At 39.7% G+C, this 12,500-nt stretch overlaps 1 protein-coding gene across 1 annotated transcript in view; it reads right to left on the reverse strand.

The window, feature by feature from the left end:
- LOC115222367 (LHFPL tetraspan subfamily member 6 protein-like) overlaps positions 1-12,500 on the reverse strand; it is a 465,692-nt gene that overhangs the window by 11,394 nt on the left and 441,798 nt on the right. The window contains exon 2 of the mRNA XM_029792564.2: positions 9,050-9,148. Coding sequence (XP_029648424.1) covers positions 9,050-9,148 — 99 coding nt within the window. The remainder of the gene's footprint in view (positions 1-9,049; positions 9,149-12,500) is intronic.

Raw genomic sequence — 12,500 nt, forward strand, 5'->3', positions numbered from 1 at the left:
TGTTTGTGTGTATGTGTATGAGTGGGTATGTGTATGCATGTGTGTGTATCTGTGTATGTGTGTGTGCATGTATGTATATATGTGTGTACGTGTGTGTGTATGTGTTAGTGTGTGTGTGTATGTGTGTGTACATGTATTGGTCAAAACTCCTGTTTGCTTGTTAATCATGTGTGTGTATGTGTGTGTGTATCTGTGTATGTGTGTGTGTATGTGTGTGCATGTATGTGGGTGTATATGTGTGTGTACGTGTGTGTGTATGTGTGTGCATATGCATTGTTCAAGACTCCTATTTGCTTGTTAATCATGTGTTACTTTATGTGTGTGTGTGTGTGTGTGTGTGTGTGTGGTGTGTGTGTGTGGGTGGGTGGGTGTGTGGGTGTGTGTGTGTGTGCATGCACATGTATGTGAGCGTTTTTCTGCCTTAACATGGCTCAGCTGTTGTGCAGAAACTAATTGAATACAGATATTGGGTTTCAAAACCAAGTAAGCACTGACCCCAGGAAGGGTCATGGGGCTACAGAACACTGCCTCAGGAAGTTTCTTTCAACCTATACCAGCAGGGAACAAACAGGAACAAAGAAATGATGATGATGGTGATGATGACAGTGGTGGTGACAAGGGTGGTGATGGTGATGATGACGGTGGTGATGGTAGTAATGGTGATGAAGTGATGGTGGTGAAGATGATGGTGGTGATGGTGATGGTGATGGTGGTGGTGGTGATGGTGCTGGTAGTGATGGTGGTGGTGATGGTGATGATGGTGGTGATAATGATGGTGGTGACAGTGATGATGATGGTGGTGGTGATGATGATGATGATGGTGGTGATGGTGGTGGTGATGATGGTAGTGATGGTGGTAGTGATGGTGGTGGTGATGGTGATGAGGTGATGGTGATGGTGGTGGTGATGATGGTGATTATGATGGTGGTGGTGGTGATGACGGTAATTATGATGGTGGTGGTGGTGGTGATGATGATGATGGTGATAGTGATGACAATGGTGGCAGTGGTAATGATGATGATGGCGATGATGATGATGATGGTGATGATGATGGTGATGATGATGATGATATACATGTGTGTGTATTGTCAGGCAAAGGAAGTAAACACCAGTGGGAAAAAAGGAAAAAAAAACCCAATCCAAAATTGGCGCTTATAGAACAAAGACCCCTGTTGATATTGTTTCTGTAGTGAGTTGCAGAGATTTCCTTTTTATTGCTGTTGCCATTGGAAATGCAAGTGAAACCATTGATTGGTCGATTGAATAATCATTACCAATGATGCTATTATTGATCACAAAATGTTGTATGAAGAATAAACACAAAAACGATTTTATCATTTTGTTTGTAGTTAGAAATATTAAATGTAAGAATAATTTGATTTATTTCACACTATGGAGTATAACAATTGTAATTCTTAGATAAGAAATGGAATAATTAACTTCAGAGTTGCTTAAATAAGTATGACTGACTCTGGTGATGTGTCTGCTGATAAAAGTAATCTTGTAGTTAGAAATATGAGACATATTGGAAACTTTCTTCTGAAAGTTTTGAATGTCTTAAAAGGTTTCCATTGGCAACTAGCAAAATAGTTGCTGGGTGGAATACAGAGTGTTATATATTGTGTAGGAAGGGTAGCTCAGACATGAAACTGTGGGTTTCAAAGTACAATTCTTAGAATTCTGTGGAATGTGGGGTACCATAATCAAGTGTTCTATGATGGGTAGTGTCACAGTAAGGTTATATGGAATGAAAGGTACCACAGATCGAAGGGTGCCACAATAGAGTGTTCTATGATGTGTAGTACCACAGCAGGGAATTAAAGGTACCACAGCAAGGCTGATACAGAATGAAGAGTACCACAGCAAGGCTTATAAAGATTGAAGGGTGCCACAATAGAGTGTTCTATGATGTGTAGTACCACAGCAGGGAATGAAAGGTACCACAGCAAGGCTGATACAGAATGAAGAGTACCACAGCAAGGCTTATAAAGATTGAAGGGTGCCACAATAGAGTGTTCTATGATGTGTAGTACCACAGCAGGGGTTATATGGAAAGATACCACAGCAAGAGTTATATAGAATGAAGGGTACCACAGCAAGGCTTATAAAGATAGAGTGTTCTATGATGTGTAGTACTATGATGTAGTTCTATGATGTGTAGTACCACAGCAGGGAATGAAAGGTACCACAGCAAGGCTGATACAGAATGAAGGGTTTCAGAGCAAGGCTTATATAGAACGAGGGATACAAGCGCAAGATTGAAGGGTACCACAATAGAGTTTGTGTGTGTATGTGTGTGTGTGTGTGTTACTGTCGCCTTGCTACGACATAGCATGATGGAGGGCTATCACCTTGCCTGGAAACTGAAGGGCATCCAGCTGAAGAAACTCTGTCTCAACAAAATTCCTTCTGACCCATACAAGCACAGAAAACTGGATGTTAAACCAAATGGTGATGACATCATTTTCACTGATGTTATATTTCCCTCTGGTCACTCATGTTGCTTTGACCAATGAAAACCCAGTAGTCTGTGAAAACTATTTATTTTTCCCCCTTATCTACAAAGAAACGTGAAAAATCTCATCTGCCCTCTCTTCACTTGCCTCATTTATTTAACATCATGCAGGTCTGTCTCTCTGCTTCTGGCATTGTATTCTGGCAACCACCATCATCATCATCATTGTTCGACCGTGGTCGAGACAATGGAATTTACTATGTTACGCCAGACTTCACGGTCCATCATAGCATTACGGAGGTCCTGTTGCTGGATGCCTGTATCCCTGGAGATTACATCAGGGTAGGAGAGTGTGCGCCCTCTGGTGTTGCGAGTAGATGGCTTCCAGAGGAGAAGAGTAGAAATTACTTCTTTTTCAGCTCTACAACAATGTCCAGCAAACTGGACTCTCCTACCTTTCACAAGAGATGACACAGGTGGTAATTTCCCATATATTTGCATTTTGGTTGGATGGCGCCTCCACGAGAGATTTTGAGCTCTCATAAGGAGGCGAGTGTAGGTTCCATCCAACCGCCTCTCAAGCTTCTTTGATGCAACCACCATGCATCAGGTGTTAGTTTGCTTGTATTTCATTCTCTCTTGATAGCAGTTAACTTCTACTTTGGTCAGATCTAACCAATCTAACCATTTATAGAATTTCCATCAATAAGTATATGTACGCTTAACTGCCTTCCTTTTGTATGATGGCCGTTTATCTGTTTGCCCACAATCAAAATTATTCCACAGACATAAAAACATGAAAACGTCTACGTTTCATTGTCTGCAACATTTTACAACATAAATTATCTTAAGTGACGTATTAATGTATGTTTTCAAAAAATTGCATTCATGTAAACATCGCTTTGATGTTGGGAATTAATATCTAGAATTGTCCATGTTTGAATTTTATATTTAATCTGTATTCTCAAACAACATGTTGTGGAAATTACCATTGCTCTATAATAAATGTTCCTAAGATCTATTTTCTCTGTTGGTATTTAGAGAAATTAACCCATTTAAACCCAGTGTCTACCATTGTAGACCAAGCATATTATTTATCACAGAACAAATTATTGTCTACTGACAGACTTAAACTATGTGGCACACTTGCATATATATATAGTCGCCATGATAGATTGGTAGCCACTACACACATTTTTTTCTCTCCTTGTTTCTTTCTATGGAAGAGCGTAGGCTCAAAATGTTAAAGAATATTCAATTCCTGAGCATTATACTAATACATCTGTTTGTTTTCTACACCACCTATCTTCGTCTTTTGTTTTTTCGTGAATTCTTCCTATATATATACACACACACACACACACATATATATATGTGAAGGCGCATGGCTCAGTGGTTAGAGTGTCGAGCTTATGATCGTGAGGTTGTGAGTTCAAATCCCGGACCGGGCTGCATGTTGTGTTCTTGAGCAAGACACTTTATTTCACACTGCTCCAGTTCACTCAGCTGTAGAAATGAGTTTGCCTTTCTCTTGGATAACAATGGTGGCATGGAGAGGGGAGGCCGGTATGCATGGGCGACTGCAAGTCTTCCATAAACAGCCTTGCCTGGACTTGTGCATTGGAGGGTAACTTTCTAGGTGCAATCCCATGGTCAGTCATGACCAAAGGGACCTCAGCACACACACACACACACATATATATATATATATATGCTGTTCATAATGGCCCTCTCAGACATGCCCTCAGCCACGCAGAGAGCCACGATCACAAGTTATGCAGATGATACAAAAGTTTCACAGGCAATACAGAACCCTGAGGACACTAAACACCTGCAATGTGAGCTGGACAAAATATACAAGTGGGCTGAAAAGAATAGCATGCAGTTCAATGCTGAAAAGTTTCAAGCTCTATACTATCAGCATGCAAAACTAAATGCAATACCCAATGAATACACTGGACCCAGAGGAATAGCAATCCCAGAGGCACAATCAGTGCGTGACCTAGGTATTTACATGAGTGATGACGCGACCTTTCGTGTACATGTTGCTAAATTGGCAATGAAATGTAGACGACTGGCCGGATGGATCCTCAGAACCTTTAGAACAAGAGAACAAGAAACCATGATGGTCCTCTGGAGGACACTTGACCTAAGCCACTTTGACTACTGCTCTCAGTTATGGTCACCATCCAGTGTCAAGTTGATCACAGAGCTCGAGGCGATCCTACGTAGCTACACGAAGAAGATAGCCTCTATGCAGAATGTAAGCTACTGGGAAAGACTCAAGAGATTAAAACTATATTCCCTGGAGCGTAGGCGGGAAAGATATGCCATAATATACATCTGGAAGATCCTGGAGGGACGTGTCCTGAACTTTGGCATCGAGAGTTACGCAAATGCCAGAACTGGGCGCCACTGTGTGGTGCCTAGGACTCCAAACTTGCCATCAAGATGTAGGACAAGATTCCGTGATAGCCTGGGCTTCCGAGGCCCACAGCTCTTCAATATCCTCCCGAAGAACCTGAGAGACCTGCATGGGGTGGATGCAGATGTCTTTAAAATGAAGCTGGATCTCTTCCTGTCAGGTGTCCCAGATGAACCAACTTCACGGCAGGAGGGGCAGATGAGGGCAGCTGCATCGAACTCTCTCATGCACCAAATGGCAGTTGCTAGAAAGCTTTCGTGAAGTGAAACCAAGTAGCAACACCAAATGGCGGTGCCCCAGCATGGCCACAGCTCATAAGCTGAAACTAGAATCAATCAATCAATCAATCATTAGGTCTTTTTTTAATATTTGATACTTATTTTTTATCTCTTTTGCTAAGTTACAGAGACGTAAACACACCAACATCGGTTGTCAAGCAGTGATGGGGGACAAACAGAGATACAAAGACATACACAAACACACACATATATGTGTGTATGTGTGTCAACAGGCTTCTTTCAGTTTCCATCTACGAAATCCACTCACAAGGCTTTGGTTGGCCTAAAGCTATAGTAGAAGACATTTGCCCAAGGTGCCATGCAGTGGGATTGAACCGTGAACCATATGGTTGGGAATCAACACAGTTGTGCCTGTACCTACCAATATCTAAGTCCGATAAAAACAGACAAGTTATAATTGATAGATTCCTCTGGCCCTTAGGACGATAAGGGCTTAAGGAAAATCATACATAAGTGCAGGTATGTCTATGTGGTTAAGCAGTTTGCTTCCCAACCACATGGTCCTAGGTTCAATTTCACTGTGTTGCGCCTTGGCAAGCAATTGTCTTCTATTATAGCCCAGGGTTGACTATAGTGTGAGAGTGAATTCGATAGATGGAAACTAAAAGAAGCCTATGTTGTGAGTGGGTGGATCTTTTACCTTTTAATTGCTTCAGTCATTGAACTGCGACCATGCTGGGGCAATCCCTTAAAACCTGGTACTTACTTATTTTATCAGTCTCTTTTGCCAAACTACTAAGTTATAGGGATGTAAACAAACCAATATGGGTTACCACCAACCGAGTTCATTCACAAGGCCTTGATGAGGCTGGGTGATAGAAGACGACACATGTCTAAGGTGATGTGCAGTGGAATTGAAACCGAAATCCTGTGATTGCAAAGTGAGCTTCTTAACTTCCCAACCATGGATGTCTGTATGTTAGTACATGTGTGTGTGTGTGTGTAAATTTGTGCTTGTTTCTATGAAAGTTGCAACCTCTGAGCAATGATGTTCTTATCACTTCTGTCAACAAATCCTCTGCTCCCTTTGCATCTTCAAAGCTGTGTGGGATAAGAGATCCTTTACTTGAAAAGCAGGTAAAGGTTAGCAACAGGAGGTGCATCCAGTACCTCAATGATACTGCAAAGATATGTTTGTCCAACCCATGCTAGCATGGAAAAACGAATTTGAAATAAATGGATGGACCAAAATTTTTGTGGTTACATCTATGAAGCAAACTTGAAATTTAACATGTCTGTCTGTCTATCTATCTATCTATCCATTCATCCACCTACCTACCTACCTACCTACCTACCTGCCTGCCTACCTACCTACCTACCTACCTACATACCTACCTACCTACCTACCTACCAACCTACCTACCTACCAACCTACCTACCTACCAACCTACCTACCAACCTACCTACCTACCAACCTACCTACCTACCTACCTACCTACCTACATACCTACCTACCCCCTACCTACCTACTTACCTACCTACCAACCTACCTACCTACCTACTTACCTACCTCTCTATCTATGTATGCACATGCAAATGCACATGTATACACACGCACACACATACATATACACACACATACATATACACCCACACACATATACACTCAGAGATTAGATAGACATATTAAAAAATACACAAAATCTATGTTACAAAATATTTTATATTCATTCTTCCATGCTCGAGTAAATTTCAGAGTTTCAAAAACAACTCAGATGTTAGTATTGGCTTATTGAAGCATATAATAAAAGCTGGCCGTCTAGCTTAACGCAAATCAGTCAACCAAAAAGTGGAAGTAGTACTTATTTTCAACTAGATTAACTCGGAAGTTTATCATAGAACAGTGGGAGTTATCACTGCATTGGTACTGAGAGACGAGTCTTTAGATTTCGTTTGGTGGATTATCACCTGGATGGTTGGTGTCGCTGTTGCAATTATTGGTGTCGGTAGCATCAGCAATGGTGCCTTTGTCGTCATCGTTGTTGTCGCCATCATTTCATCGTCGTCATCGTCCTTGTTGTCGCCGTTGTCGTTGTTGTTGTCGCCGTTGTTGTTGCCGTCGTTGTTGTTGTCGCCGTCATTTCATCGCCGTCGTCGTTGTTGTTGTCGCCGTTGTCATTGCTGTTGTCGCAGTCGTTGTCGCCGTTGTTGTTGTCGCCGTCATTTCATCACTGTCATCGTCGTTGTTGTCGTTGTCGTCGCCGTCATTTCATTGCCGTCATTGTTGTTGTTACCACTGTCATCATTACTGTCGCCATCATTTCATCGCGGTCATCGTTGTTGTTGTTGCCATCGTCATTGCCATTGTTGCTGTCATCGTTACTGCCGTCATGAGCAGCATCACTTCTGCTGTCATTGCCACCATCACAGCTTACTTTATACACACACACACATGTGCGTAATGTGCGTTCTTGTTCCTTGTCTTGTGTGATAGCTGTAAATGAGTGTCACCACCATACCAGCGGTGTCATTTCACCATAATCATCATCATCATCATCATTTCATGACAACCATTTCACTTGGCTTGATGGGTCATCTTCACAAGCATAGCATATTGCCACAGGTTTTGTTTATTTGTCACTGCCTCTGTGAGACCCAATGCTTGAAAGGTGTTTTTTACATACCAGCAACACAGGTGCCAATTGCATGACACCAGTATCTGCCATGACTACCATTTCACTTGGCCTGATGGGTCTTCTGCTCAAGCACAGCATATTGTCACAGCTCTCAGTCATTTGTCATTGCCTCCGTGAGGCCCAATGCTCAAACGGTGCTTTTTATGTGCCATTGACACAGGTACTGGTTACATGATGCTTGTATAATATTTCCAGCAATCATCTGTGAAAATATATCTGGTTAAGGGGTAATATTACCTTGCTTGGAATCATGTATGGGTTAGTTGCAGGAAGGGCATCCAGCTGTTGAAATCTACTTCAATGAATCTCATCTGACCCATGGTGATGACATGGAACTAAAACTGAGTAACAGTAAGGTAAACTATACTGAGTAACAGAAAGGTAATACAGTTCTATATTTAAGAGATGAGGATTTTTTATATACATTATTTAAATTTGACAGATATTTGTCCTCATCTTGTTTGTTGTTAACACAACGTTTCGGCTGATATACCCTCCAGCCTTCTTCAGGTGTCTTGGGGAAATTTCGAACCTGGGTTCTCATTCCTAAGGTATGATATCACCGTTGTTGCTGCCTAGAATTGAACTTGGAATCTTGGGGTTAGTAGCCTGCACTCTTAACCACTATGCCATATGCTCGTGGGCAATTATGGGGTGAATTTTAAGGCTTTTAAATCTAATATTTTTCTATCCTTCCTTAATACCGGTTTCCATATGCTATTCATATCTGCACTCGGTCTGCTTAGGAGGTTGTTGTGTCCTAGCATATGTGCTGCTTCTTTTAGTTTTCCTATTTTCCATTGGTGCTCTCTGTCTATTATTTTAACTTCATCCCACAGGGGGAGATGGTCTTCATTTTTCCATTCATGATCAGTTATACCTGATTTATCAATATCTCCTCGTGTCACAGCTTTGCGATGTTCCTCTACCCTTATCTTTTTTTTTGAGAAGGTGGCATGTTTCGCCTTTGTATAACCTATCACAGCTGCATGGGATGGAGTACACGCAGTTTTTGGTCATATTCTCTTTTATTGGTGGTTTTACTCGAAGGAGATATTTGCAAAGTGTTATATTACTCTTGAATACTGTCCTGATGTCATATGGGCCGCATATCTTTTGTATCTTTCCAGAGAGGCCTTTCACATAGGGTAGATAGACACTGTGAGGTAATAGTTGATAGTGATTGAATGATTGGGTGTAGAAATAAGAATGAGAAATAAGGGCAAGAACTTACCTAAATGGTATGAATCAGACGTGTTGCCACAGGCTTGCTGGATTTCAAGACTGTCCCAGCCATGGGGGTAAATGGCTACCCCACCTCCAATCAACATTCCTAGAGAAAACAGAAAGGAAACTGAAGTTCAGTACATGGATTCGTTTATATGTCTAATTAATGCAGAAGGCAGATAAGTGAAGACAAAAGACAAGTAGATGAAGATTAATGGCAGATAGATGAAGACAAAAGATTGATTGATGAAGACAAAACTGACAGAGAGTTGAAGATAAAAGACAGAGTTGAAGACGAATGATAGATAGATGAAGACATGGCAGATAGATGAAGAGAAAAGACAGATGAAAAGAATAGACTGATAGATGAAGTGAAAAGACAAGAAGATGAAGATAAATGGCAGATAGATGAAGACAAAAGATAGATAGATGAAGACAAAACTGACAGAGAGTTGAAGGTGAATGATAGATAGATGAATACATGGCAGATAGTTGAAGACTAAAGACAAATAGATGAAGAGAATAGACGGATAGATAAAGAGGAAAGAAAATGACAGACAGATGAAGAGAGGAAACAAGACTGAGAACATATGAACTTGTCTAAGCTTATGAATCCATATATTAAAAAATGTGACTTGTTTCTCCTTCACTTTTTCAATACATTCTGAGCTTCTTATCAAAAATTGGTCTTTTTCTTTTCAAGAATTGTATGCAATCATTTGAATGATTCGACAATTTCTCTATTCTCATTTAAAAACTCTATTATATATTTGTACAGATGAATTTTTTCCCACATATCTCCGCACACAACTTTTGTTAACACCTCATATTCTTTCCATTCTTTATTGTTAATGAAATTATTATAACGTATATTGACCTCTTTTCCATTTGCTTTTGGCCTACATCATGAATAGTTTTTTTTTTTTAAAGAAACAATTGTCCCTATCCAGCCCACAAGATCTAGTTTCTGCTACAACCCAATCAACCAAACAAATAAGTATGACATCCCACTTATAACACAACATTGCAATAGATGTCTGTAATTGGTAAAACAGTTAACTTTTTCTATATGAAAATAAAACTGGTTGTTGTTCAAGTTGGAGATGTACAACAAATAACTGAGATATTTATATAGGGAATTCAACGTAGAGCAGGCATGGCTGAGTGGTTCAGAAGCTTGCTTCACAAGTAGATTGCTTCAGGTTCAATCCTACTATGTGATATCTTAGGCAAGTATTTTCTACTTTATCCTGGTGGTTGATCAAAGAGTTGGTAGAAAGAAACTGTGTGAAACTAAAACAGTTTGTGAGGAACATTTTCCATTTTTGGGTGGTAGTAACCTTAGTCTGTCATCCAGTCTAACACCACTACCTGGTCCTTGGGTGCCTTGAGCAGACTCCTATCTGTTACAAGCATTCAGGCCAGGCCTATGGTTTAACAATACCTTCCTCCTTCTTTCCCACCAAGCATAGACCATGTAAGGAGTGATAGGCACTATTGTTTATTTCCTAATATAATAATGAGCATAGGAGGAGGATAGAAAATATTAATTCAGTGAAGGAGAAGTAGTGAGAGTAATAGCCCTGACTGAGAGGGCATGAGGGAAGATAATAACAATGGGAAAAAGGAAGGGTTGATAGATGAATAAGGAAGGAATGGGTGAAAAAAAACCAGTGTTTCAACTCTGTGTGAGTATATGTGTGTATGTGTGTGCATGTACAAGGGAAGTATGTGAATGTTTGTATGTGTGATTATTATGTACCTTATTTATATATAAAATACTACAATTAGCCGTCATTATTGATGGCACATGTTCAGCTAATACACAGTAAAGAGTTAATTTGATTTATTTTATTTGTCTTATGTCATGCTGACAGTTTCAAATAAGAATGAAATGGTGCTGTACCATGATCACCAATGACTAGAAATTTTAAGATCTTTGTAATAAGTAAGAAGAAGAAAAATATTAAATATGTATATTCTGTACATCTTCATTGCTCTACGATCTTCTAATCTCATTATGTTTGATCTAGAAGTGATTACTGTATTTTCTGGCATACAAGTCAACATAGAATATAGTGCAACATATAATAAAAACTTTTAAAACATTGTCCCTAACTTCCCAAATCCTGCTGCACTTCACAGGGAATTTTTGGTCCTTCAAAATCGTTTTGGTGTATAGGTCAACCTACCCTTTATTTGGCTGTTAATTTTAGTCTAAAAAAATTCAACTTGCATACCAGAAAATAGAGTGTTTCCCTTACAAAACCCAGCAACTAGGGCACATAACATGTAGCTAGCTGTAAACTTTAGTCTAAAAAAATTCAACTTGTATACTAGTAAATAGAGTATCGCCCTTACAAAACCTAGCCACCAGGGTATATTATAAGTAGCTAATAATAAACATTTTGGAAACAAAAGAATTCATATCTTTGCAATATATATTTACACCTTGCTTTACATATGTTTCTGCTTGTTGTAGAGATGAAGAAAACCCATGGGGGATTAAGTTACTTCAGACAAGTAACTTAGCACTCTTGACTCGAGAAGGGAGATTAAGATAAGACTAAAACAATTGACAGTTTTGTCACGACATATCTCTGGAAGCAGACAGCAATGGTTTAGAGTTCACACGAGGACACTTGGAAGTTGATATAGTTAATCCTTAAGTATACTAATTAATTAGCAATTAATACTGTTTATAATGGCAGATTTGTAATTTGTTGTCAATGAGATTTTAAGGCAGCAAGTGTCTTTTATCAAGAAATAAAAATAAAAAGGAGGAATTAGAAAATAAAGACGAAGGATTTTGTATGCAACTTTTTTTCTTTAAGTGTGTGTGTTTTTGTTTGTGCGTGTTTGTTTGTGTGTCTGTGTGTGTGTGTGTGTGTGTGTGTGTGTGTGTATGTGTGTTTGGTTGTTTGTGTGTTTGTTTGTGTGTGTGTTTAGGTGTGTGTGAGTGTATGTGTGTTTGTTTGTGTGTGTATGTGTGTTTGTGTGTTTGTGAGTGTGTGTGTGTGTGTGTCTGTGTGTGTATGTGTTTGTTTGTGAGTGTGTGTGTAAGTGTGTGTGTGAGTGTATGTGTGTTTGTTTGTGTGAGTGTATGTGTGTTTGTTTGTGTGTTTGTGAGTGTGTATGTGAGTGCATGTGTTTGTTTGTGTGTATGTGTGTGTTTGTTTGAGTGTGTTTGTGAGTGTGTGTGTGTGAGTGTATGTGTGTTTGTGTGTGTGTGTGTTTGTTTATTTGTTTGTTTGTGTGTGTGTGTGTGTGTGTATGTAGGCCATATGAGTAAGAAAGAACTGCCAAGTTTAAGGTAGATATTTTCAGTGGAAAATTTCTCAGATATCTTATGTTTCATCTTTTCCTTGTTCCAGTCATTGGGCTGCAGCCATGCTGGGGCAATACTTTGAAGTGTTTAGTGAAACAGATAGATACAAGTACTTATTTGTTTGTTTTTT

Source organism: Octopus sinensis, linkage group LG19 (genome assembly GCF_006345805.1).
Source record: "Octopus sinensis linkage group LG19, ASM634580v1, whole genome shotgun sequence".
In the NCBI taxonomy this organism is placed as follows: Eukaryota; Metazoa; Mollusca; class Cephalopoda; order Octopoda; family Octopodidae; genus Octopus; species Octopus sinensis.